At 39.7% G+C, this 26,975-nt stretch overlaps 1 protein-coding gene across 1 annotated transcript; it reads left to right on the forward strand.

Annotated features, from left to right (window-relative positions):
* LOC116241186 (kinesin-like protein KIF20B) lies at positions 1-26,975 on the forward strand. Its single transcript, XM_090144645.1, has 32 exons — positions 1-651; positions 1,423-1,579; positions 1,740-1,826; positions 1,987-2,103; positions 2,298-2,436; positions 3,469-3,653; positions 5,069-5,117; positions 5,757-5,954; positions 6,294-6,405; positions 6,879-6,950; positions 7,413-7,559; positions 9,129-9,291; positions 10,155-10,409; positions 11,401-11,540; positions 12,076-12,223; positions 12,798-13,065; positions 13,578-13,639; positions 13,844-13,963; positions 14,716-14,878; positions 15,733-16,936; positions 17,376-17,514; positions 18,297-18,357; positions 18,963-19,088; positions 19,350-19,489; positions 20,345-20,500; positions 21,149-21,325; positions 22,279-22,443; positions 23,102-23,227; positions 24,165-24,368; positions 24,979-25,059; positions 25,479-25,615; positions 26,731-26,975. Exons 2-32 carry the CDS (start codon positions 1,424-1,426, stop codon positions 26,801-26,803), a joined length of 5,370 nt encoding a protein of 1,789 aa, XP_090000771.1. The 5' UTR covers positions 1-651; position 1,423; the 3' UTR covers positions 26,804-26,975.

The raw sequence follows: 26,975 nt of genomic DNA on the forward strand, positions 1-26,975 counted from the left end.
CGGGAGCGACCCTGCTCGGCGCGGGTCCGTTTCTTTCCCGTAGGACGGCGTTTGCTGAAGCTCGGGCGATATTCCAGAGCAGGCTTTCCCCTGCTTTCGGGGCAGCTGCCCGTCGTGCTCGACAGCCGTAGGCTAGAGAGAAGGGAACGCCTCGCCGCTTACCTTCCGCGTGGCTTTCGGCGATGTCTGCCTAGCCTTGTCCGACTCGGTCCCTGCGTTTTGCAGGTCGGGTAGGAAGGCTGAGCTGTGTGTTGACACGTCCCGGCTTCTTGTGCTGCTGGCGGAGAAGGGAACTTGACTGCGTGAGAGGCAGTGCTGTCAGCGAGCGAAGGGGCTGTGACCCAGCGCTGGTCCCGTCGGCGGCTTTAACCGCTGAAGTTTAACAAGCGTTTTCTATTGCTTATTGGCGCTGACGGACGCTGTGTGCGCACTGCTGGGGCTTGGCGTCAGGTGTAGCGTTGTAAGGCAGCCGAGCCGCTGTCCGAGCTGTAGGAAGCCGGGCAGCTCCGAAGCGTTAGAGTGCTTTTTGCCGTGCTGGATGAGTGGTATCCTGACAAGCTGTTTCAGAGTGCAAATGTAAACTGCAAAGATGGCACCTGTAGTGTCTCGGGGAGAAGCAGCAGGAGAATGAAGTGCGGACAAAATACGCAGGTATTCTTAAGTCAGACGTGCTTCCTAACGGCTAGTTTGGTGTCCCGCCTGTCCACTATTTGTAACGCTGAATCAATTCCACTTCCCTTTCTGTAGCAGACCTCTGCTGAGATGAGATACACTGAAGGAGTTAAATTGCGGATTTAAAAACCAACAGTTGTACTCTGGCATGAGGTTTTCTGATTTTTAGTGTCCTCTAAACAGCTGAAGCTACCTATTAGACTTCACAGTGCCTCCGAGTTCTGTGTAGTGTTAAGCTGCATCGGGTTGTCCTTTATAATACCCACGATTTAGTAGGTGCTACAGGGATGAGCCATTGCACTGCTTTATTTTGATAAGCTTTTATTCCAAATGGAGACTCTAGCTGCAAAATGAGATGATGGGAAAGGTTACGTGGAGCGGGACTGCTTTTATTCAATGATACCTGTGACTATTTCCATCAGCCATCGTGGCTCTGGCAAGGCTGTGCTACACGCAAAAGGCTTTTTCCTGATGGGCAGTTGTGGTGCAGTGAACCTGACAGGCAGCTCGGCACCACACGGTTTGCTCCTTGTAGTGAGATGGAGGGGAGAATAGGAAAAAGGTCGCACTTGTGGGTTTGAGATAAAGAAAGTTGAGTAGAACAGAAAAGGAAGAGGAAGCAAGAGTCAGTCCATGCACGCAAAGCAAACTGCAGATATCACTTAGTCTCGTAGTACCTGTGTGAGGTTAGGAACTCTACATCGTGTGTTGAAAGAGTGAAGAATTATTTCTTTTTGTATTATCTTGCAGGATGGAACCGAATTCAGACGAAGATAAACTTTTCAGACCATCCTATGTAGCTAGCGTGGAGCTACCTGAAAGAACAGGACTAGTAAACGTGGAAGATATTAAAACAAATCTCTCTGATGAGTTTAGTTCAGCTTCTTCAAGCTCAGACATGAGCCGGGTAAGAAAGCTTTAATATTAAAACTAATTGGATCTTTTCCAATAAACTTCATCAAATGAGTCTGTTACAACAGGCTGATGAAAAGAATGCTGTCTTAATGTGCTAATCATCAAACAGAGGATCTGGTCAGATTTCTAACTTCCAGCTCTTTCAATTTTAGCGGTCTAGTTTGGAGCCTAGGGCACACATACAAGTGTGCCTGCGTATTAAGCCCTTTACAGCGCTGGAAAGAGCAAATGGATCACAGGTATGGCGTTTACTTAATCTTAGAGAAAAAACAAACAAACAAACAACCATACAACAACTAAAAAAACCCTACCCTTAACGTATACTTGTTTTCTTTTCCCCATAAGATGGCCTTTTAAAACCCTCTTGATGCCTGCATTACTTGTGCTTCCTTTTAATAGGGGTGTGTTTCACTTGAGGACTCAACAAGCGTTATACTGAAACCCCCTAAGAGCTCCTTGAGTCGACTGCTTGAAAAAACTGCAGGACAGACGATACAGAAGTTCACCTTTTCACGAGTAAATGAATTATCTTTAAATGCTTTTAAGTTGTTTGTGGAAGAAGTTGCTTGTCTTCTGTTACTCAATATGAAACAAACAAGTTTCTCTTAAGAATTCTCTTTATAATTATAAACGTGTATCTGACTCCTACAAGTATGCAGGGATTGCTTTAACAAACTGAAGAGATTAACCAGCTTCTTGGTAACGTTCAGGTGTTTGGACCCGAAGCAACTCAAGAAGAATTCTTTGAAGGTACTATGAAGCAACCAGTGCAAGACTTCCTAGAAGGATGTAATCGTCTTGTTTTTACGTATGGCATTACAAATGCTGGGAAAACCTACACATTCCAAGGTAAGAGTAGAAATGTTTTTTCCTTGAATTAGTTTCTTAAAGTGGGATTTACTTCTAGAAGAGAGAGATGTTGTGACTTCTTACCCAGTGACTCAACAGGTGTTGTATGTTGCCTTCTTTTGAATATTAGTAGCCTTAAAAGTTTCCTTCCATGACATATATTATTAAAGTGACAACTGTAGTCACTACCCAAATCTGTGTATGCGTGCAGTGATAGTCCTCTGTAAGCCAGCAGGATTTTCAGAGAGATGTGTATGACTTCCTTGTCCAAGTACTCCAAATCTCAGGGGTGAGAGAAAGTTGTGGAAATAAACGGTCTGTAGATCAGTATGTGAGAAGGGTGTCAGTCAGTCCACACTAGAGTAACTTTGGTTTTGGTTCCTGCAATAACAGTATGCATCTTAAATACTGTTTTTTATTTGAAGAAAGTATGTCTGAGTTTGTTTGATTTATTGTAGGCAGAGATTAAACATTTTGAAACATTTGATCAGGTTATTTCCATTTTTTTTCAAATTTCTGGCCTTAGTAATAACAATATCATAGAAGATTGTCTTTTTTGAGCTCTAAGTAAAGGCAGCGGGGAAAGAAGTTGAGTTCCTTGAGCAATAGTTACAAGGCTCGTAGCTATTTGTTAGGAAGGTTTGTGGGATGAATACAGCATTGTAGCAGAGACATCTCTCTGGTTGTACGTCAGGATTGTTTCAGAGAGGAGAGGAAGCCTGGAAAACACCGTTCAAAATTTGCAGATTTGTTAAATGTGGGTTTTTGTTGCAGTTTTTTTTCCCCCTTCTCTTAAGGCTAAGCTTATGCAGAGTATCCCGGCTGTTTTCAAGTGATGCCCTGTAATGTCTAAGGAATGTGTTGTATTTCAGAAGCAGTCTAGTAACACTGCAAACATTGCTTCAGACTGTAACTGGCCTCTAAATTCTTTGTGTGTGCCTTGAGATTGGAATCAGTTATCTTTGTCTTCATTTATGTTTGTACGTTGCTCACGATAGTAACCGGGGCCTTTCTTTCGTGTATTGCTTACAGGGACAGACGATGATGTTGGTATTTTGCCAAGGACGATGGAGATGTTGTTTAAAACTATTGGAGGAAGGTTATATGCAAAAATGGATCTGAAACCTATTCGGTGGCGAGATCACATAAAACTGACTAAAGACCAAGTGAGAGAAGAAACTGCTCTGAAAAATTCATTGCTTCGTCTGACGAGAGGGGTAGGAGGCTACTTCATTAAGCAACGATGAGTGCATGCATCTTGAGAGAGCTCGATGTGATCCTGCCCGTTGTGTAATGAAAGAGGCTCGTGTGTTCACACCTAGTTGTTTATTCATCTTTCTGTTCCTGTCAGAAAAGAATGAAGCATCGTCTTAGTGGCATGCCACACCATACTGGGGTATTTTAGTTGTGGAGTTAGCTTGATCTTATCAATGAGGTAGTTAAGTTTGAGTCAAAGGCAGGTGGCAGTCAAATTATTTCTGAATAACTTTGAGAGCGCAGGCATGTGTTAAATCTGGCTCCAGTGATCTTTAAGTATGCCCGGGGAAGAACAACACCTGTCTTCTACGTGTGCATGAACCAAAGGTGTGTAAAACTGTTCTAGGTTTAGTGAGGATGTGGAAAGAAAATGCAGTGAACAGCTGTATGCCGATCTTAGCTCTCTAAGGGAGTAGGATGAGATGTGACCAGTGATAGAGGTGCCTCCTCTAGTTTTGAGAGCCATGTTCATAGGTAAAATACTTGAGCTTATAAACTGAGTAGCTGCAAGCTTTGCTGCCTTTAAAAGCCAGATCTGGGTGGGTGTTGTGTAGATGACAATGTCTCGGTTAAAACTTTTTCTTCTTAAGCATACTGTGTCTGGTAGGTGAGACTCCTCTTCTTCTCTTTGGTAGATGGGAACTTCTTTCTTCTGGGGTGCTTTTTAAAGAAACAACACTCAGAGTCTGAAGCCTGGGAACTGATTATACGTGTGTGAACGTCATAAGTTCTGGATGCTGGGAACTGTCTTATATTATTAAGAAGTTTGGACAAAGAAAATAGCTTAGACTGAATTTCAGTTGTGTAACACTTTGACAGCCTGTGTGAAGAAACAATAAGCTGCTTACCTATGTTAAGTGATCAAGTGTTCTACCTTAACTTTAGTTTCCGAGAGTTGACCTGGTAAGCCATAAGATATGGAAGTCCTGAATTATGAAAATGCCAATAAGAAAAATATTTCATGAGTCCTAGTTTCATGAAATCAAGGGTAATATGCAGACTACAACTGGGCTATTGAAAATCATTCTGTTAAGTAACTCTTTCCAGTTTGGGGTTCTCCTCCAATTTTTCTTCTTTCCCCCTGAATCAGCAAGCTGAAATATGTGATAGTAAAGGAATTGTCAGGAGTGAGTAGTAAGGTTAAAAACAGGACTTAAAGCAGGAGTGTATGAGTGCACTGAACCAGTCATAATGCATAGCCAGGATTTTGGTGTTGGCATATTGGACCTATGCTGTATTGCTTTCTGCGAGGGCATATGGCTGTATTTAAAAAAAAAAAAAAAAAAAAAAAAAAAAAAAAAAAAAAGAAGCAACTGGTGGTGTATCGGTGCTGTGCTTCAATAATAAATCCTAAAGTCTCTCTTTTCTTTTGTAGGTAGACCATCGCAATAGCACTAACGGCAAAGCACCGGCTGATTCTAAGGGTATGTTTTGTATTAAACAATACAGAAGCTTTTCTAACTGCTAAGGTCAAGGACTGACTTTTGGCTAATGTTAATAATAAAAGGATTATTTGGCTTTTATTTGTGATGGATTGGAATAACGGGCAGGACGTCTGGGCAGAAAACAGAAGGGATGAAATGGTTAGGAGACCACTTGGACATCTAGCATAAGCTGGTGTTTTGCATGAGGTGTAAGTAAAACAAAGGGAAAGGGTATGGCTTGTGATAAGATCCCTAGTGATATTCTGAGAGGCTTTTAGGGCATTTAAGAACTACCTAAACACTAAGTTTCCCTAAAAAGTCAGAACGAGGCGACCTTACCAGTTCAATTCTCTGCACTGTAAAGCCTTTGAAGGGTTCACAATATTTCTAACCCAACTAGACATGTTAGATGAGGTTTTGGGAGTGAAAAAGCAAGCTCTAAAGTGGATGTGTCTTTGCAAAGGTGTAGGGCAAGCATATGACTTCCAGATGCTCTCTGTGTGGGGGACGTCCGTGGTTCTTGTCCGGGAAAAGTTTTCTTTAATTAACAAGGCTGCTGTAATCTTAGTCGTTACTTATTTTTAAATGCAATTAGTTTTGCTGTCTCTAGGTTGACTTGTAATATTTTCTACTTTGCAGATGTAGGAAATAGCTCAAAAGGATCAGAACAAGCTAGCGGGTTATCTCTAGATGATTTCTCAAAGTTCTCTGTTTGGGTTTCATTTTTTGAGATTTACAATGAATGTTTTTATGACTTACTGGCTCCTATGTCAGATGACAAGAAAAAAAAGACGCTTCGCCTTGCTCAAGACATCAAGGGATATTCTTACGTAAAAGGTAACTGGAAAGCTTTGCAAACTGCCCAGCTTGCAAGTCATGGAAAAGTCTTATTTCTGTAATAATGTTTCTTCCGAGATAGAAAACTCTTAGATGTGTTCAGTTTAGCTCTGGAAATGTCTGCTTGAATGCAAAGGCGTACTATACCTTGCCCTTTTCCGTGGGAGGAAGAATCTTAGTCTTATCTCTCATCAGCGTATCGTGTGTCTGAAGCAGACTTAATCAAATCTTTTATTGTGTTGACTAAATGTATTATTGTTTGTTTGTATACATCATTTTCTTGTTCACTTTTCCTTTTGCTAATCAAGCTCACAAAACCGCTTTTCCTTCTTCTGAAAGGTCTGCAGTGGGTTCAGGTCTCTGATTCTAAAGAAGCTTTTAGACTTTTTAAACTGGGACAGAAACACCGGAGTTTTGCAAGCACAAAGCTGAATACTTGCTCCAGCCGAAGGTGGGAAGCTTTGACTGACGTTGGGTGGAAGATAGTGTGGGGAAGAGGGATAAATTAAAATATTGCCTATGGCTTTTGTGGGAGAAAAGGCTTTAAAAAGGCTTGGTATCGAGTGTTCAATTTGATATCCTGTGACAGAATGTGATTCTAGTACTTTAAACTAGAAGGATTAGTCTTTCAAGCAGATAAGCGTGTACAAAAGCCAATTGTTTTATCAAAAACTCTCAGCAGAATAACTAAGCCTTCTTCCACCTAACTATTGGTGGTCTGGGGATGGAACAAAGCAAAATAAGCCGAATAGAAATGTCTCTGTAAAAGGCTTAATGCATCTAGTAGAATTATGAAGTTAATTGAATCTCAAATAGATCCAGCAGCGTTTTGAAGAGATGTTGCAGATTTTAAAAAATATATGTATTTCAGTCTATTGATCTTGCTTCGTTTCTCCTCAGTGATTTTTAAATTTCTCCTTTTAGCCACAGTATATTTACCATTAAGTTACTAAAAATTGAAGACCTTGAAATGCCACGAGTGACACGAGTCAACGAGTAAGTTCAGAGCAGAGTTCCCTCCTTCTTCTGGGGTGAAATTGTCAGTTGTTTCCAGTGTTGGTGTATTGGTATTAGGCTACGTACACAACGTTCCCTGATAGAGCCTCCTGTTTGAGTGGTGGGTCCCCATTTCCTATCGTCATGCAGTACTAAACCATCAAGTTGCAGTGCTGTCCTGTATCTTGTGCCCTCTGTTCAGCACAATGTTCCTCTGTCCTGCTCCACTGAACTTCTGAACTAATGTAAGTCCTCTGAGAGAAGCGTGTGGCAGAAAAACGGAAGCTTTGTTGAAGAAGCGTTAGGCAGGAAGTAGTGTGCAACTTCACTAGGAAAGCAACATTAAAAAGCACGGGAGGGTTCAAGAAATTCTTCCTTTGGGAAGAGTGGTTGTATTAGAAATGAAAATAATCGGTGCACGTTCCAAGGCAGGGAAACTTAATTTTCCTTATGTGTCTTCAGATTATCCCTGTGTGATCTTGCTGGCTCAGAGAGGTATACCAAGACGCGCAATGAAGGTGATAGACTGAAAGAGAGTGGAAATATCAATATGTCTCTCCTGACTCTAAGCAAGTGTATCAGTGCACTCAAGATCAGTCAGCAGTCAAAGTAAGTCCTTGTCCAAACTGTAAACCAGTTACAGATTTCAGGTATTAAATGTGTGCAACGTTTAAGCTATTGTTAAAAATGCGGAGTACAAAACTAAGGCATGAGTGAAAACTATATGTAGACTTCTGCAGTTGTGGGAAGCCCTGTTGATCTAACAAAGAGGTCTATAAACTTGCCTGCTTTGTTTATTTTTGATTTTTGATTTTTTTTTTAAGTAAACCTTTCAAGTTCTAAATCTTTGAACGTGTTATTGTAGACTTAAGCAACTTAACATTGTTTCTTCTGGCCTTGCTTTCACAAAGAAATCCTGGGATAACTTATACAATTTCTCTTCACTATTTTCACTGTAAATGAGTGAAATTTTAGATCTTTGTGTCCTTTGTGAAGTAATTGTCTTTATAATTTAGTTCTGCAGTAACAGTTTTCCTCGGGGATATAGCTGTGCTTTGTCCTAGCCAATATAAAGTGGTTGGATTTTTTTTTTTTTTTTGGTCCAAATCTTGATGTGACTTCATCGTTCTTTCTGATCTGGCTAACAAAATGCAGACAGAAGAAAAGCCTACCTGCTACTTTTGCCTGCGGTTGGGCTCTAAATGAGTGCAGACAGAACTTTCTGTGTTTTAGACAGATGTAGTATTTATTTACAGTCACGGCTGGATGTTACTGCTCAGGAGCAGCTTTCTCTATAGGTTCTCATTTGACGATGTCTTTCTATCCCAAAGATTAAGTGTGCTCTGTGCTTGGGAAATGCCATCGCGTGCTTTAACAAATTCACTTGTTTCATAACACTGTGCCTGGTAGCCTACTCAAATTCTGTAGTGCTTAAAAGAAGATGAGAATAGGCCTAGCTAGCGGTTTAGTCTCTTATCTGTGTGTCCTTTCAAGGTAAGAAGGTTTAAAATTAGCTGCTTCTTGAAGAGCTTTGATGCATTCAGAACTGTTTTATTTTCTGGTCCTGCTCACTTGAAATTTTAACAGTACAGAAGAAATGTACTGAAGCTTCATCGCTTATAATATTGATAGATGGCTTTGATAGTCACTTTCTTAAAACGGCTCTTGTCTAGCAGTCCTGCAGTAGAGCTGCTTATGGGTCGTGTGTGTTGTGGCCGGAGTGTAACTGTGTGAAGCTTTCTCGCACTATTTGCAGAATTCAGTAGCTGTCAAGAGTCCAGCATGCAACCTCACCAGAGAGGTGAGGTTTTCTTACAAGTAGATACTGTTCTGTTTTCTTAGAAGGAGATAGGTCATTGTCACAAATGCGGTAAGGGAAAGAGAAAGGTAGAGAGAATGTTGAACGTACTTTTTGTTTTAAATATTCTCGTGGGTTGTCCAAGAAGATAATGGCTGCGCAGTAGCTGGAACAACTGTACAACCTTTCTGCATACTAGCAAAAACAGTGTGTGTGTGTATATATGTGTGTATGTGTATATATCTGTGTACGTGTATATATAAACGATTTGAAGACTACTGCAGTTCTTAATATGTTGTCTTCCACTTGGATAGCTCTTATTCTGTATTGAAGTCGTTATCTTCTGGTAATGGGATTTGTTGTGGTTTCTGTCTCCACAGGGTGCAGCAGCACATACCGTTTCGGGAGAGTAAGTTGACGCACTTTCTTCAGGGATTCTTCAGTGGAAAAGGGAAGATACACATGTTAGTAAACATCAGCCAGTGTGCTTCAGCCTGTGATGAAACATTCAACGTGCTCAGGTTCTCAGCTATTGCACAGAAAGTGAGTGTGTTGTAGTCTCCCTTGGGGTCATTGTGTTTCTTTGGGGTGTGAGGGCAGAAGCATCTTCTGAGGATCTCATTCCTAAAAGGTATTCAGCCCAACAAGAAGCAACTTGTTATACCAGGAGGAAATTCTCCACTATTTACTTGATTTTTGTCTCTTCTCAAAATACGATCTCACCTAGGAAAGCAAATCCAGCTACCCCATACGAATTGTAATTTTGAATCTTGTTCAGGTCAGGCGTTGACAATGTAACTGGAGCAGCAGGGAGTTTGAAAGGCTGTGTTACGGCCATAAGAGGCTTCAGTGGGAAGGTGGAGGTTAATCAGAATGGGTAGGAATGAGCGCCATGATATAACGCGGAAGAAGTTAAATTGTCAGATCAGTGCTACAGTCTTGATGGAAGTGTTTGAAGTGTTGGGGAATTTGTGTCTGAAGCGTGATTGGTGGATGTGTGCCCTTGGGTTGTGGCCGTATCTAAGGAGGTTAAGTGTGAAAGTAGAGGGACTACTTTCCCAGCAGGGTGATGTGGTTGTGCAAAAGAAAGAACTGAAAAGATGGCGTTCAATTGCATTGAATGCAACTGGAAACTGAAAGCAAAAGCAGAAACCTGTGGCTACATGAAGTGGAGTGGCAGTTCTTGTACGTTGTTGGGCTAGTGAAAGTCTTGAGATTAAGAGGAGGATTGGAGTCTGCAGTAACTCCTTTCTACATTCTTGAGAACTGGTTTAAGCAGTGACCAAACAAAGCGTAGGCCAAGGGAGTAGTAAGCTCCGTAGGGGAAATGACAGCAGGTCCCTCTTGGAAGTGCTAGTCAAGGTTGAAGGAATACTGATGGCTTTGTTCTTTTATTTCCTGGGTAGGTTATAGTTACGGATGCATCCGTTCCTCCTCGTGATGAGTCATTTGGCCAGAACTCAGCAAGCGTGTCATCAGTGTCTTGTTGCTCTAAGATGACCATCCCAAGGAGAAGCACTGGTTTTCTGTGGGACCGAACCCTAGAAGATGTAGTGGAAGATGATGACTATGAGATGGAGCAAGAACATAATAAGTCAGGAGAAGAAACAGTCCTGAAATATGCAGAAGATAAAGTCCTGATAGGAAAAGAAGAATATTCAGTAAGTGCCCGGACTGCTTTAAGAATTAGTGCATCCCTGAGGCTTACAACAACGTCCTTCTTTTCGTCCATCTCCCTCCTCTTCCCTCTGTGCACCCTTTCCGTCCGTAAATTCAATGTTAAGATCTATGTGGAATCACAGAATGGCCAGGGTTGGAAGGGACCTCAAGGATCATGAATCTCCAACCCCCCTGCCACGTGCAGAGCCACCAACCTCCACATTCAATACTAGACCAGGTTGCCCAGGGCCCCATCCAATCTGGCCTCGAACACCTCTAGGGACGGGGTACCCACAATCTCTCTGGGCAGCTTGTTCCAGCACCTCACCACTTTCTCTGTAAAGAACTTCCTCCTGACATCCAACTTAAATCTTCCCTCCCTCAACTTGAAACCATTTGCTCTTGTCCTGCTGTTATCTATCCTTTCCAAGAGTTAATTCCCCTCCTGTCTGTGGACGAATTTGGAATGGCTCTGACTTATAGTCTCGTGTGGGAAAGCTGTGTGAAATGTGTCCAAATTGAAATTGAGCAATGAGACATGTTGACTTGTCTTTATGTACTTCTGGTAAGCTGTGGTTAGTACATAGCAAGGATACAGATATTTTATTCTATTTTAGGACCTTGCTTCTTTTAAAAGTTACTTCTAGATAGGGCAAAGAGGCAGGAACAGAAGGCTAGAGAATATTTTGGTAGCATTTGATTAGTATTCTCTCTCCCACCACCCTCAAAAAAAAAAAAAGGGCATCTGCAAAGTGACAGCTGAATCCTATATAAACTACCTGCTTTAGATTTCTTGGCAAACGACTTCTGTGAGCAAGCTTGTAAGTTGTTGAGCTAGAATCAGACGAAGACTTCAATCTAATTGTGAAGGCTCCTGTTTATGAATAAGTTAATAAAAGAAGTGGGAGGTCACTTCAAATAGAGAGAAGGGAAAAAACTCAGTTGTAGGGAAACCACTGCTTTATGAGAAACTGAACAGCGCTGTTATCCTAGGCACTGCTGAATCTTGTAGAAGACTTGAAGAACAAACTTATTGCTGAGAAGAAGGACAAGTTACTGCTGGAACTGAAAATTCGTGATGAAGTGGCCCAAGAATTTACCCGATATTTTGCTGAGCAGGAAATGGAGTTCAAGTAAGTTAGCTTTAAATGTTGTTAAAGTTATTGGTTGAAAAAGAAAGGTGAGGGTATATTCCCGTGTTGCGGAGAGTTGGATTGGAGGAAAGAATAGTCTACTACTGTACTGGACTTGCTCTTTTACTCTGACTTGGTCTCTGTGAAGAAAGCAGTTTCTTCTTGGACTGTGAATTTTAGGAGGAATACAGTGGAGGCTGAGGAGAGGTGGGTATCTTTAGTTACTGCTCTCTTAGTGGCAAACAGAATTATTCTGGCTTGAGGAGCTCGGAAGGAAGTCTTCTAGTAAATGTTTGCATCTGTTGTCATCTGCTGCTGCTCTCCCCAACCTCCAGCAGATCTTGGGGAGTGGGGAGATACGTTTCGATGTCAGTGTAGCAGTGTAGCTATGTCTGTGTATTATTCTGTGGTGCCAAAACGGAGACACATCTTTGTTTACAGAAAGAAACTGTGCTAATAACGGTTAACTGTGCTAAAGAAGTGGTTGAGGTGGGTTGGCTTTTAGCTGACGTATCTTTTCTCGTTTGTTCTACAGAGAATGCCTTTCCCATGAGCGAGAACGGCTTGAAGAAAATTCTGAAAAGCGCCTTGAAATCTTCAAGGAACTTGTCAGTGGTTATGCTAACAGCCCAGACGACGGGCAGTTAAACAGTCTGCCTTGCAGCGAACGAGCTGGACCCCTGGTATTTTCTGTTTTTGCTTTTTCTTAAATATTTTCCTTTTTACTATTTAAGTGGTATGGGCACGTCTTATGGAGATAAAAGGCTTGTTTCAAGGAAATGCAGGCTGTGTTGCTGTGTGATGAGCCAGATGCATCTATTCTTCATCTAGTAGGAATGGTTGATGAGCCTTTCAGAAAGCTTTGGCAATTTGACGGCTTTTCTGTATGTTTCTGCAACACAAAATGAAAAATTACCCTGTGTCCAAAAAAAAAAAGGGGAATCCTAGCTTATACGTTAAATTTGCAGGAGATGTATCTGCGGTAATATAAAAAAGGAGTGTGATAGTGGGTCGTCAAATTCTATAAGCTATAATAGCTGTTGCTAGATTGCCAGTTCATATCTTCCACCCCCCCTCCCCCCCCATACAAGTGTCTATTGAGTTGTATGTGAACTTGCAAGGTGGGCTTTGAAGCTGGAATTAAAAACTTTTTATGTGGTTGACTTCACAGTGGCTGTCCAAACTATCTGTAGAAGTAACAGCTGTTGCGTAGTGTAGCTGTTCACCAACTTTAACTGACAATAAATTACGTTTCAGGGTGGAGAACATAGCGTTTTGCCTGACACCTGTGTTGATCTTGAGGGCATTCTTGATTCTCTGCAGAATGATGTCATGGATATTAAAAAGCAAGCTGAGGCAGCACACAGTTTCATTGCATCCCTAGAGAACCCGCAGGAAGCTATCGGTCGGCTTGAGAAGCAGCTGGAAAAAACTAGCTTTGAACTAATGAAGACCAAAGAAGAGCTGACAGAGAAAAACGCCAAACTACTTAAAACCGAGGAAGAGCTGAGACAGAAGAACAAAGGTGAGTTGTGTGATGTGACAGGTAGAAGAAAGAAACAGCTCACTAATCTGGAGTAGAAATAACCAATTTGAGCCGGAAGTAGAGGAGACGTTCTGTGTTTGGAACCTTCGCCTGTATATTATATAAAGCCTGTATGTAGTATAAAATGATTGTTCTGTGCGTGTATTCAGGTTGAACAATTGCATAGTTCCTGGTTATTTCATTTTATTTTTTTTTTTTCCCCTTTCAACTGCAACTAGCAGGTTGAAGCTTTCAGAAGTGTGGGGTTAAGTGTCTCTATGTTGATTTTGCTGTTACACCGCAGTCCTGGCTGCTCTTTACATCTTGCTGATGCGACCTTTTCATTCCAACAAATACAGAGTGTTTCAAAAGTTGTCTGTATAAGTGCAGGCCACATGCAAATGAATTAATTTCTTCAAATCTACTCCAACATCAGGATATCTGGGAAAATGGGTTACTTAATAAACGACCTATTGGCTACTTATTAATGCAAGTTTTTCTGTGTGTTACAGACTTTGAAATGCAGGTGATTAAATTGGATGAATCTGTTGAGCAACTTAAAGAAGCAACCGAGGTAACTTTATCAAGAAAATCCTGTGTAAGATTATTTGTTTTAATACCAAGTTGTGGTAGCTCAGAATGCAATTCCAGTAGGCTCCAGTAGTAGCTTTCTTACCAAGCTTATCTGAGCTGAACTTGCTTTTCAAATGCATTGTGTAACTCAGCTACTTAACCCTACCTTAGAAGCTGATGACTGAATATTTTTTTTATTTCCCAGAGAATGAATGTGCAAAACGAAAGGATTCAAGTGCTAACAGACATTGTGGTGCAGAAAGATGCTGTTATTACAAAGCTACAAGACTTAAGATCTCATTTAGAAGAAAAAGTAAAAGACTATGTGAGTTTGACACATCTCAGTACCTTTACACTGACGGGAAAAAAACCCATCCCTAACCCTATGCTTGTAATCAATTCACTTGTGTAAAACTGTGAAACTGATTTTTTTGTATGTAGTTGGTACTTGTTTACAGTTTCAAACAATTCAAATTAATCTGAAGATAGTTGTTGTTAAGTCAAGCAACAAAAATATCGGTGTGTTCCACCAACTGCTACCTCACACTCCTACGTCAAAGGAAGAGCAGCAGTATGAGTATATTGAGCGGAGATTGAAGTATTGGTGGATGGCCAGGGTACCTCTACATTCTATGCGGTTGATAAAACTCTCCTGACTAACGTACTGCCAGCTCCTGAATATTGAAGACTAGCTTGACTAAGCGTGTGTGCATACCACCTCTGGTGACTTTTCTTCTTATTTTCTACCTTGATGTGTGGTAGCCTGAAGTAGCTCTGAAAACATTTATAATTAATTCTGTCACTCTGGTGAACTCCTCTTGATTGTGCACAAGTCTTGTATTTTGTAACTGCTAGGCTCTTGCTCTCCCTTGTGTACTGGACCGAGCATTGTGCTTGTCTTTATCTGAAGGTGTACCTGTTCCTGCCGTTACTGAGATTTGTAACTGATATCTTTAGGGTCACTGGATAAACGTTGTAGCTGTATAGTTTTGTGAAAATATTTGCCTACAGAAGTTTTCTGTGACTTAGGTGGTCCTTTTGTTAAGCTTCAATGTAACTGATCTTATATCAATACAGGAAAAGACTGTAACTACCGTTAAAACAAAACTGGCAGAAGAGAACTCTAATAAAGTAATTGAAAGCGGCCAATTCAAGGAGCGTGAGGAAAGTGAGTTGGAAGTGGGCAGAAAGCGCTGTTTTGAAGATAAGCCTACTGTGGAAGAGCCACCTCCAAAGAAAGGTACAGTTTCTTCCATCGCTGAACAAGGTGTCTTCCAAAAAACCAAATTGATTCCTATTCCGGAATGGAAGCAAAAGTTTGTGAAGCGCATACCTTATGGTATGAGGAGAAAATCCCGTGTTAAACTGTAAATAGAAGTAACTGTTATGTAAATATCCCTTTTGCAGAAGGTCCTACGCTGTTCATTTTTGAATGCTTAAAATAAAAGCTTTTTGCACTATTTATTTCCTTTTTGCTGCTCTTTCCTCATCTGCTGATGCACTTGTAGATTAGGTAATAGTTTTAAAGCAGTTTCTTTTGGATCGTTTCTGCTGCTGCTGCTGCTCTTCTGGATAGTAGCATCAGCTGTTCAAGTGCTTGGTTTAGTTTGTTTGTTTTTTTTTTAATTTTTTCTGAAGCAAGCATCAAAACTGGTGATGATCTGCTAATTGCTCACTCCTGTGAAACACTGCTTCTTTGTACATGTACTGGTGCTGTGAACCACCCGTGCTGGTCAAGGTGACACTGCTGGCAAAGAAAGAAAGTTTTCCATTTGAATAGGAATAGCCCTTTTTAAATCCGTAGACAACATATTCTGCACAATTCTTGTCTTTACACTTCCAGTCCTCTTGCAGTGTTTCTTCTGAATTTCACTAGGGATGAAAAGGTACTGTTTCTTTTGTCAATTTCATTAAAGTACTAATCAAAAATATTGAGCTGTGTGGGCACGATTTGTGCAAAATGGTATTGATAAGCTCTGATGAATTTAACTGTGCTGCATTACTTTTCTTGTTTCGTGTATATATATATATATATATATATATATATATATATATATATATATATATATATATATATATATATTTTATTTTCAGTTACTGTGAAGGGGAGAAAGAAAGAGAGCACTCTAGAGCAAAAGAGAATTGAATACATGAAACAGAAGTGCTCGGCGTACCATATGGAAGTACTAGCACTGAGGGAAAGAACTGAAGCCTTGGAAAGTCACTTAGCTGTGCTTGAAGAACATTGCAGAAGAGAAAAAAATAAAAAAGAAAGTTTCAGTAAGCAGGTAACAAGTCTGCGTATTAAGCTCTCTTTTTCCGAAGAAACAGCTGCTGAGCTCTGTGAACAAATTCAGCAGTGTCAAGCTGAGTACCGGGAAATTGCTTCTGAACTTGATGAACAGAGATCCGTAAATATGGGGCTAGAAGAAAAAAACGTTCAACTGAATAACATTATAGAAGTTGCCAAACAAGACATAATTGATAAAGTGTCACAAGTAAAAGCAGTGCAGACCAAATTAGGTGAGTTATACAAACGCCACTTAGAGTCCTATGCTATCGACACTGACTTAGTCAATGTAAAGGATTCCTCAGGCTCTGAGGAAGATGAACAGGAGAGATCTCAAATTAGTTCTGCATGCATTCAGTCACAGACTGCTTCTATATCAGATCTCGCACAGGACCGCTCCTTTTACTACAGTCTCGAAAGGATTTGGGAAGTATGCGAAAGTCTTATTGATGTTTCCTCCCAAAAAAGTCAGCAGATCGAAGCACTGCTTCAAGATGTTGAAAGCCTAAAGAAGGGACTGAAAGATGCTGAAAATTATAATAATCGACTTGAAATGAAGCTGAGTGAGGTTGCAAATCCAGGGAGTCAGAAAGAAGATCTGATGAATCAGTTGCAAGAGCAAATAGAAAAGAAAACTCGGGACTTTGAAAAAAAGGCTGCAGAAGATCACAGAGTAATTGCACAATTTGAGGAGGAAGTTGCCAACTGTGAGGTAAAAATAAGAGAGCTTGAATGTCTCCTGGAGGCTTTCAGAACAAAGGAAGACAGCGTGACAAAACTCAAAGAGTTACTTAAGGAAAAGGAATCTATTATTGTAAATCTAGAAACAGTCACGGCAGCACTGCAAGAGAAGTCTGCTAACGCGGACAGAAAGGTTGAAGAGTTAAGTAACGAAGAAGCAAATCTGATGGAAGAAGTTACGCAGCTGAAAAACAGCTTGGAGCGGATGAAACACTCTCTTTGGGAAAAGGAAAAGAGTGAAAAGGAGAAAATGCAAACTGTTGAATCGTAAGTAACCCCTGAGATAACTTACAGCCCTTTGAGAATGAGCTAGAGTTAAAACTAGTTCTTGTGAACATCCCGTTGACGTAATGCTTGTGCACGTTTATCAGTAGCCAAGCTACTGCGTTAGGATGCTTTGCTACGCTACTTGAGTTCAAAGGAAAAACAGGAGCGTGCAAGGAAGCAAAGAATAATTTGGGGATTTCTGGTGGTTCTGTTGTATATCCCTCAGAATACAATCTGAAGTAGTTGTTGCTTCAGAATCCGATTATGAGAAGCAAGCTGAAATCTGAAAGTAATTGTTTAAGTCTTGTCACCGGTCTAGATAGATCTAAGATTCTGTTTACAAATAGAAACCAACAGGCAGGGCCTGGATTAAGCCATAAATGCTGTTTCCGTGTGATGCGTACAGTAATGTTCTTTGTCTCTTTACTTTTAACATAAGGCTAAAAAAGGTCCTTGCTGAGAGCTCTGTCCTTGTATGGAATTTGAAAAAAGATTTGCAGAGGAAAGAAGAGGAGTATGCAGACTTAAAAGACAAACTTCCGGATGCCAAGAAACAAATTCTGCAAGTACAAAGCGAGGTTTGTAGTCAAGTGAGATATTTCTTCTATAAGAGTATACTTGGCTTTCCATCATTAGAACTTGTTTGCTCAGACCTTAACTGTGAAGCTTAAAAATGGAGGAGACCAGAAGTCAAAACATGGTTTCATATAGATAACAAACAGTGGAAAGTAAACTTTGTTGGTAGTCTTGAATAACGTTTGTGAAAAGAATGGCTAATCCGCTTCTGGAGGGGGACTTGTTATGATCTCTGTAGTAACAGTAGCCTTGCTTTTGGTATTTGTGCTAATTCCAAAACCTCAAGCCTAAGTCTTGTGAAAAGTGCTGTTAAGTGGGAAGAAAAATGGTATTTACCTGAAGAGAAATAGACTGATTTCCAGAGGCTCTTTAATATAAGACATATATATTTTTTTCTTTATTTTCATCTTCAGTGATGTTAATAATTAAAATTTAGTTATTAAGCAGGAAAATATCTTACAACCTATTCTACTGGAACTTTTTTTTTTTTTCTTTTTTTTTTTTTTTTCTTTTAATGAATGATGCAAGTTTTCCAAGCAACAGGAAAAAGCTTACAGAAATTGGGGTAAAATGAAAGTAGCCAACTGAAATTAGTGGTAGACCATGAAAGGTGTTCAAATCATTTGTCACTGCAGAGCACTGGCAGATTGCTTTGAATACAATAATCTGCGTAGTAAATACATGTTTAATACCTGCATATAACCTGATTCTGTTGAGTGACATCTCAATTAAGTTAATTGAAATGTCTTAACTGTGTATGCTTTTCTTTCAACATGAAATATAGGAGCTGTTGAATAATGCAAGGTTGGAAGAAGTCTCCAGACAATATGAGAAAATACATGATGGTAAGCCATTATTTTTCTGTGTGTGTGTGTGGTATCCATGTCAATGTTGTCACACTGCTAATGACTTCGGTGAGTCTTATGCATTTATATTTTAAAACATGACTTGAGAAACTCCAAACTGGATGTTACAAAGTCAAGCACTGCTATTGATGTTATTGTATGACTCTTATCAAGTAAACTTGAAAGTAAAGCAACAGATTTGGAAGAAGTTTCCCAGAAAGTGTAGGTTTAGTGTGCTTTTAAAAAAGTCTGCTGCTTATGTGCTGTTTTAGTTGACCTTTTGAAGAAAACTCAACCACTGAAATGTCAAGTTCTACAATAACAGATTCTGTAGGTTGGATGAACTTAGAGCAGTTGAACTACATTATTTTCTCATGTAATAAACTCCATATTCTGATTGTCCCTAGCCCTAGAATTCTCACTTAAAGCAAGTTGGCAAGACTCACTTAAGAACTCTGTATGTATTTGTATGCAAATATTTCAATAGAGATGCTCTATTTCTTTCAAGAGAGCTTTTGGTTATGGGGGAAGCTTGATTTGGAAACTCTTTGGGGGAGAATACGGGAACTAAGAGGGAGTTCATCTGTAAATTTTCAAACCTTCAGATCTGTTTGCAAGAGAAAAAATAATTGAAGTTTTGCGGATGACATTAGAAGAACAAGAAGAGACTCAACATGAACAAGCCCAAGCGCTAGAAGCTCAATTAGAAGAGAATGAAAGATTAGTTTCAGGTAATTTTTCAGTGGAAAGGGGGTAGTGATGCATTAGATGGTGCTTTAGATGTACTGTGATAGCCACTTCCGTTTTCATTTGACTTAGGCATTAATGTTCCATAGTAAACAACAAATTTCTACTTGTTAAAGGCTTCTGTTATTTCTTTGTGTCTATAGCAGGTAAAACATAAGTGGCTTTAGTAAAAAGTCATTAATATGGTATTTCAGATATACACTTGATACGATATGATGTCTAACCTCTTTTTGCATACTGAGTAGAACTGGAGACATGGAAACAGAGATACAGAGTACTGCAGAACCAGAGCAATATTGACCGTCAGCAAAAGGATAGGGAAAGGGAAAAGGCAAACATGAATGGAAACAATACAGAATTAATAAAGCTGCAAAAAGAGCTGAAGGTAACTTAACTTTAAGGTTGTAACTTCAACTTAGTAGACTACTTCTATCATGATAAAGTAAACTGTTATATTGATGAAGAAACTTCCTGTAAAACCTGCAGTGCAGTGTGCAGTAAGGACCAGGTACAGCTAGGAATACTAACTCAAAGCAGATTATAACTTAAGATATATTTGTCAAACCTTTTTTTCTAGTAGTTGCTTGGACAAGTCTTATAGCTATCAAAATATCAAAACCACCTAACTATATCGCCGGGAAGCCTTTTTTGTTGTGCTGAGGGTCTAATTTTAGTTTTCCTTGCTTAAAAGAATTTTTTTTCTTCCAAGCAGTTTCTCAGGTGCTCTATGCTATACATGAGTATGTCTGACAATAGGTTTGATTGCGATAGAAAAGGACACAAAGTTGTTGTGGATTGGAGTGACGTCCTTGAGTACACATTGAGTATTCCTACAGCATAAATTGTGTTAGGTTTCTTTGTCCTTCAACCCTAAAGGAGGTGCAAGTTTTCTATGTCTCCTGCAAGGCAGCATAAAATCTTAGACACTTTTAAGTTAAAATGGTTTTTCTTTCTGTGACTTTTGGTGTAAGTTCTATAACGCTTGTGAGAACATTTATAAAGAAAAAAAAAAAATGTTCTATGGAGTCCCTCCGGTCTGAATGAGAAAGACTGAAAATTATTATTTTTAAATGGAAAAGAACTGAGGAGTACCCAGTACATGCACTTGGGAATATTCTGTAGTAAGGACTGCTAATGCTTCTGTGATCTTGTAGAAACAAGTCTATTTAACGATGACCTGGCTTTTAAGACTTTCATTCCTTGATGACTTGGTATTTCATTTCTGGTTTCTTTGAAATAGGAAAGTGAGGCCAAGTATCAAACCGATAGAAAAAAGTGGCTGGAGGAAAAAGAAGGACTCCTAAATCAGGTAAAAGAAGCTGAGAATCTTCGCAACAGAGAAATGAAGAAATTTGCTGAGGACCGACAACGTCATGGAAAGCAACAAGCAGAAATTGTAAGTGACAAGGTCCTGGCAGAGTCATCCGGTGTCTGTGGCTGGGAGACAACTTCAAGCCCAGTACTAACAGTATGGGCACGTAAGAGTAGCTTGTCCAAGTCCCCTTGCCTTCTTACGTGACGAAGCCCATATGAGAACTGCTTGTTTTGGAAAAGGAAGGAGTAGGAGGGTCACAAAAAGACAAAGCTTTCCTAAGTACATCATGAAATGTAACGTATGTGGGACTTAAATAAGAAAGCTGCAGTTGAAAAATGAATTACTGCTTAATTAGTCTAAGAAAACATTTTGAACAATAGGATTTGTTTGTTTTCTGCAAGCAGCAGAGAGGGATGTGAGCTTAGTATTTTTGTCACTTTGCCTGCGACTTTATTTTCCTCAAGCTCGTTAGTAATCACTAATTGAGGAAACCGAAGAGGAGGTCCTCAAATAATACTAATAATAATCTTTCTCAAGGAGAGAAATAGAGATTGTCTAACAGAAGCATGGTTTTGCTTCTGTAGTTTGTAGTGCAATAGTTCTGGAGCTCCTGTGGATCTTGAAGAGATCATGCATTTACTAAGACTGTAAAACAGTGCTACCTACCAAACTGTTAGAACAGTTTGGTGTGTAGTAGTGCTGTTCATCGTTAATCTTTTCTTCGTTTAGGAAAGACTTGTTGCCCAGCTGGAGGAAAAGGACCGCAGTCTTCAGAAGTGGCGCGAAGAGAGAGATCAGTTAGTAGAAGCTTTGGAAGTGCAGCTCAAAACTTTGGCTGCTAATGCCATACAAAAAGAGAGAGAAATAGCAGAACTGAAACGATCTGCCTTAAAGGATTCAAGCAAGGTCAGCTCTCTCTTCTTCCTGCCTGATTTGCTACCCATAAATTCTGCAAAACGCTATGCCTGCTCTTTGTATGTTGGGTGTAGTCCTGTTCTTAAGCACTGTCGTATTGACATCGTGTGCCGCTAACCAGAACAGCACCAGATTTTACTTTTGTTCTTCAGAAACAGAATTTCTGTTAGTGACTAGAGTTTCAAAATTTTTAGTAGTTCAAATAAACAGACGTCAGTTTGATGCTTTTGATCCTAAGGTTAGACTGGACACCCGTAACTTTTTCCTATAATTCACAGCATTTCTTGATCCCAAGCTAGGCTCAATACTTGGTCGCATAGGAGTTGTGTCTCAGGTTTCTCACTTTCTTTGCCTTCTCTGAGCTAGTATCTATAATGGCATGAAAAGACAGAAGGGGATGTGAGGAGAGATGCAGGGAAGCATCAAAGGCAGAGGGGGGATGATCTCTGGAAGTTGCATTTTTATTTCACTGCCCAGCTTTAAATCAGGATAGCCAATCTAAGCAATAGCATGGAACTTCAGAAGCTAAACGGAAGACCAAATGAGTTGTGCTTTTTGAGAATGTTTGGATTCTCCTTCTCTGGGAAGAGAGCTGTGCTGGTAGCAAAACCTCCCCTACAACTGCTGACATTCTCACATTTCGGGGGTCTTCATGAACAAAGAAAAGCTCGGGTTCTTGTATCCTAAGAGGAAGGCTGAATCACAGGAGTAGAATAAAAGAGAAGAATCAATATATATTGTTTTACATTTTCCCAGGCAATTTTGTGACTACTGCACTTGTAACAGTGACCATACAAAACACTGAAATGTCATTGTTCTTGATTAGTTTACTGTCTTAGCCTGCAATTCTAAAACGGTTGCCACTACGTAATTGCAATGCTGCTTGTGTATGTTAATTCCTTTTGCCAATCCTGCAACTCAGCAATTTTTACTGTGTTTACTAGGATAATGAAAGTGTGATAGAAGAGTTAAGAAAAGAACTGGCTGACAAAGATGACTTTATAAAGGAATTAAAACAGTGCATTAACCGCGATAGCCCCCAGTCTTTGCCAGAAGTACCTTTACTTGAAGAAAGACACGGTAGAATGGATCATTCTGTAAATGAAAAGGTATGATTATATTTATAGAAAATATGTACTTAAAGTCTTGTTAACCCCTTTTGGTTCTGCTGTTTTCTTAGGAGAGACTGGAAATCTCCCAAGAGTTAGACTCATTTTTCTTAGCATAGACTCCTTTAACTACATATTCAGTGACGAGTACCTGTTGGTTCTTTCTGTCTTCCACTCAGGCATGTGCTCTCATGCTCTCAAAAATATTTTATTCACTAGAACACCATCTCTCTACATACAGGAGAACTGTATGGAACTTTCCCCTTCAATTTTCCGTGTATTCATATGTGTGGACACTGAAGATTAGGCAGAGGTTTAGCCTCTGGCATTCTAACATAGCAGCTGTGAGCGTGCAGAGAGTATGGGGGAAATAGATGACAAGATGACCAGCATTACAGATTTTGTCCCTAAATAACATCTGACTTGGTCTCTTTTGGAGGCAGAGTAGTGAATGAGACTGTTGGTGAGAGTCAGTAGGGTGAACCTGAAGATCACACGGTGAATGGATGTTACTGCCTTCACAGACTTGTGCTGTGCTTCAACTTACATGTTCACGTGGTGTCTGAGCTTGAGGTTTTACACTGTACCTTAAGAAAACTCAAAATATTTTGGAGGTCTGCTGCACAGCCTAATCTTTACTCATTTTAAACACTTACAGCCTATGAAAAAAGAAAGCAAGACTAAAAATGGAGATGAAGAAAGTATTCCAGTCGGACATGAAGCTAAAGGCAATTATTCATCATCTCGACGTCCTAGCAGTGTCACTTCATTAAATGAATGTGAGGTTAGTATGCAACTTCAAATCTGAAAATGTTGTAGTTGTTCTGATCGTGATCGGGAGTGGGTAGGAAAAGGTCTTGAGTTCTCTTAACAATTCTCAAGCTTTGTTTATCCTTTTCAAGGTGATCAGATCACCTGTTTTTATAGCCTTTGGTAGGAATAAGAGCTGTTGAAACAATTGTGTGATGAATTCCTTTTTTGCTGTTGAAAACTTTCCTCTTGGTGATGCTTATGATGTGGCTTAAATGATTAAATGAGTCACCTGGAAAACAGTGGATAGAGCCACTGAAATGGGCACAGCAAATTGAACTTGTTTTCTTCCCCTGCGGGATTTCTAACTTTGCTAACTTTTGTAAAGTAGCAGTTCTGTTCAACATCTGAACTCGCTTTCGATATGCTAGCTACTAGCTGAATTCCTGCCATAGAGAAGGAGGAGTCCAGGTGATCACAGCTCTGACTTTGTTGTTCCTGCCGAGAAAAACAGGGTTGGGTGGATCTCTGCAACTCTAGTGTAAAAGAGGAAGCGCAAACTGCCTAAAAGTAAGCTGGATGATAATAAAACACTTGAGTCAAAAGCTCCTGTTCCTGCCCACTGCTGAAGCAGCAGAGTTGAGATGAAGAAAATCATGTCAGTTAATTGTATGACGAGAATGGTTGTCTGTGCCCTTGAGAAAAATGACTTGTAAAGCATCAGGCTCAATTTATCATGGACAGTTTTTTCTGTGACCGTAGATTGGAAACAATAATTTTAAATGTAACAGGTTCTAGGAATGAAGGGCTAAACTCTGCTGTAACTGAAATAGGCTGCTGCTTCTGTTAGAAGTTCTGTAAGCTAACAACTGGAAAATTGCATGTTTGCATATCCTTTTCCAGATGCATTACAGTTTTTTACTCTCGTGGCTACCTTAGCACTTGCACTTAAAATTTCTCTGTGCTCTCAGGAGCATTTGGAAACTGACCTCGACTCTTCTGAAGCGTCCACAGAAAATGGAAGATCTAGTCGGTTCCCAAAACCACAGGTGGAAATCCAACTGACACCTCTGCAACCTGATAAGATGGAGATAAAGCAGCACGGCAGCATGTCACCTGCCAGGGTGAAAATGCCTGAGACAAGAAAGAAGAGAAAAAGTGATGACATGGATGAGGTATGACCTAGACCAAACAGAAAACAGAATATCTGATGCCTCTCTACCATTTCTCATTTAAGCTTTAAAAAATGCTATTTCTATCTCAGGAAAGTAGTTGAAGCATTTAGTCGATAAACCTTGGTGTGGGGAGTCCAAGCTTTAATGAAACAAAACTAATAGCCAAGCTGGGTCATAATGATTTAAGAGAAGGGAAAGAATTTGTCTGAACTCCATTGTGTATTTTCTTTGAAAATCTCTAGACATAAGTCAGCTTTTTAGACTTCTTATACGTTCGCTTTCCATTTTGTCTGAAATATCTAAGTATTTCCTGTGAATTGTCAACACGCAGTTTTGCTTCATATGAGTCCTGGGGAGAAAAAAGTCCACTCTGTATGGAGATGGCATGGCATCACGGGATGTCTAATACTGATATCTTAATAATGCTACCAACCCGTTTGTGTAACTGAATGCTTATTTAGTATTTGATTCACACTGGAATAGTTACCACTAGCAAATACCTCCCTATTACTCAACACATTGAAAGCGTTGAAAGAGTTTGCTTTTGTGATATAACTAATGGTTGTTCTTTCCAAAAGATTTGTGGCTAAAACTTGTCTTATTTTCCCAGGATTTTGTGAAAAGTGAGAACTCAAAAAATACAAAGTCTGCCGCGGCTTTTAATTCACCTTCTACAAGTGACAAGAAAATGGTTGGTTTTTGTTCTAGTCTGGAAGCTAGTTTGGGACTTTCTCTAATTGTGTGGCCATGGGAAAGGAGTAAACATTCTTATGCAGCAGTATTTTATCCTTGTCTGTATACCTGAATGGGAATCTTAAACTCTTATGACCTCTTCCTATTAAATTCCGTAGGCAAGTCAGTCTGTCCCAAGAGTGTATAATGGCTGGGCTGTACTGCTTCATTAGCAAACTTTAAGAAACTTCAAATAGCTGAGATTTTGACAACTCCCTAAAGGGTATAAAACTGTCTGTGTTACTTGCTGTTGTAGTATCATTAGCATAATAAACAGAGGTGTCAGTAGCAAAGCTCAAAATGTCAGCTTAAGATAACACTGAACTAAAATAATGCTGAAACATGCTCTTACTTCTTGTTCACGTGTCTATTAAACAGAAATCCAGAAAAAAGTACTTCCTAAGAAAGCGAGTACGTACTTCAGGTAGAAGATTGACTAGAACGAATGATGGAGCACTACAAAAAGTTGGAGATTTTCTTCAAAGCACTCCTTCTATTATTCACTCTAAAGGTTGGTGTCGAATAAGTAAGATTTATTCCTTGTTTTGTAGGCACTGTAGAATGGCTTGTTTCTGCTGTAGGCTATTAATGTATATGTTCTTAGAGAACTTGTCTGCCATGTTAAGTTGTTCTTCAATTTATGAAATAAATGATGCATTTATTCATCTCTTCTGAGATTGCTTACTACTTGAATAAAAATCTGCAAGTATACAGAGGAAGTTGACTCTACCTTGTGCTTCTGAGAGCACAGAAGTTAGGCCCGCTGTTCAACTCCTGCCAAAGTTCCTAACTTCCAGTGACTTCTGAGTCACATTTGTTTTTCATACTCAATTTGAATGTTTGCCTTAAGCATCCGTACCTGAAGCTATACACGGTTTCAGCTATAGAAGCAACAGAAAACCTTGATGGATAAATACAGTGTCTGAATATTTTAGTTTACATTTTATGTATCATTTATAAACCAAGTATATTATGAAATGGAATTTAATTATTCTGTCAGCAGCTATGGTGCTAAGAGTGTTCTTACTCTGTTGGGACTGCATCCGTTAATTCTGTTAGAGTCCTTTTCCTGTTCTGTTTAGTGATCATTTGCCCACACCATAATATACCACTGAATTTTCTGTTGATTTGATGGACGAGGGGGATAGAATCCCCTTTTTTGTTAGGGGATGTTTTTGGTTTTTGTTAGAGGATGAAGGAAATGAGATGATTTATTCTCTCATTGTAGTTCTGAGGACATGGATCTGAACAGAGATGTGAATTTCTGGGCAAGTCAAAGCTACAGGGGCTTAGGCTAAAAATGTTTTCTGAACACCTCATGTTTCACAAAATGTGCATTAGAATGCTCATTCGAAAATAAGTATTTTGAAGTGAAAGCTGCCCTCAGGTTTTCTTTGGATGTGGACATTTTTAGAAATAAACAGGATTTTGTACATTCTCCTTATTTGTTCCTTCTGATTAAGCTGCATTAAAACAGTCTCTGTATCCTATAGAATTCTGATTAAAAGATAATAAGCAAATGCCATTCTGAAATCCATTTGGGGAAAAAATATGTTTGCATGGGTCAAGAAGAGCTTGTCAGTCTTGTGTAAAAAGACGAGTAACTTTTGAAATGTTTTCTTCAGGTTTTTGTGGAACAAAACAAGAAGGAAAGCGATCATCTAATCATCAAGCGACGACTACGATCAAAAACAGCTAAATAACCTCGAAGCATGTTTGTTCCCCATAGTCAGGACTTATTTCTATTATATTGTTATAACTGGTTGTTAATAAACGGTAACAGTTGCTTTGTTATGCTCTTAAGTTTGTATATAGGTGTATAGTGTTTTTCTGACGTTCCAAACTGACTCCTTTGAAGTTTAAATAAATACAAGC

Source organism: Phasianus colchicus, chromosome 8 (genome assembly GCF_987193195.1).
Source record: "Phasianus colchicus chromosome 8, bPhaCol1.hap1.1, whole genome shotgun sequence".
Lineage (NCBI taxonomy): Eukaryota > Metazoa > Chordata > Aves > Galliformes > Phasianidae > Phasianus > Phasianus colchicus.

Coding starts and splice junctions, on each gene's coding strand:
- LOC116241186 (XM_090144645.1), top strand. CDS start 1,424: ATGGAACCGAATTCAGACGAAGATAAACTTTTCAGACCATCCTATGTA. Junction 10,410..11,400: donor TAGGAAAAGAAGAATATTCA/GTAAGTGCCCGG, acceptor CTGTTATCCTAG/GCACTGCTGAATCTTGTAGA. Junction 22,444..23,101: donor ATCATTCTGTAAATGAAAAG/GTATGATTATAT, acceptor AAACACTTACAG/CCTATGAAAAAAGAAAGCAA.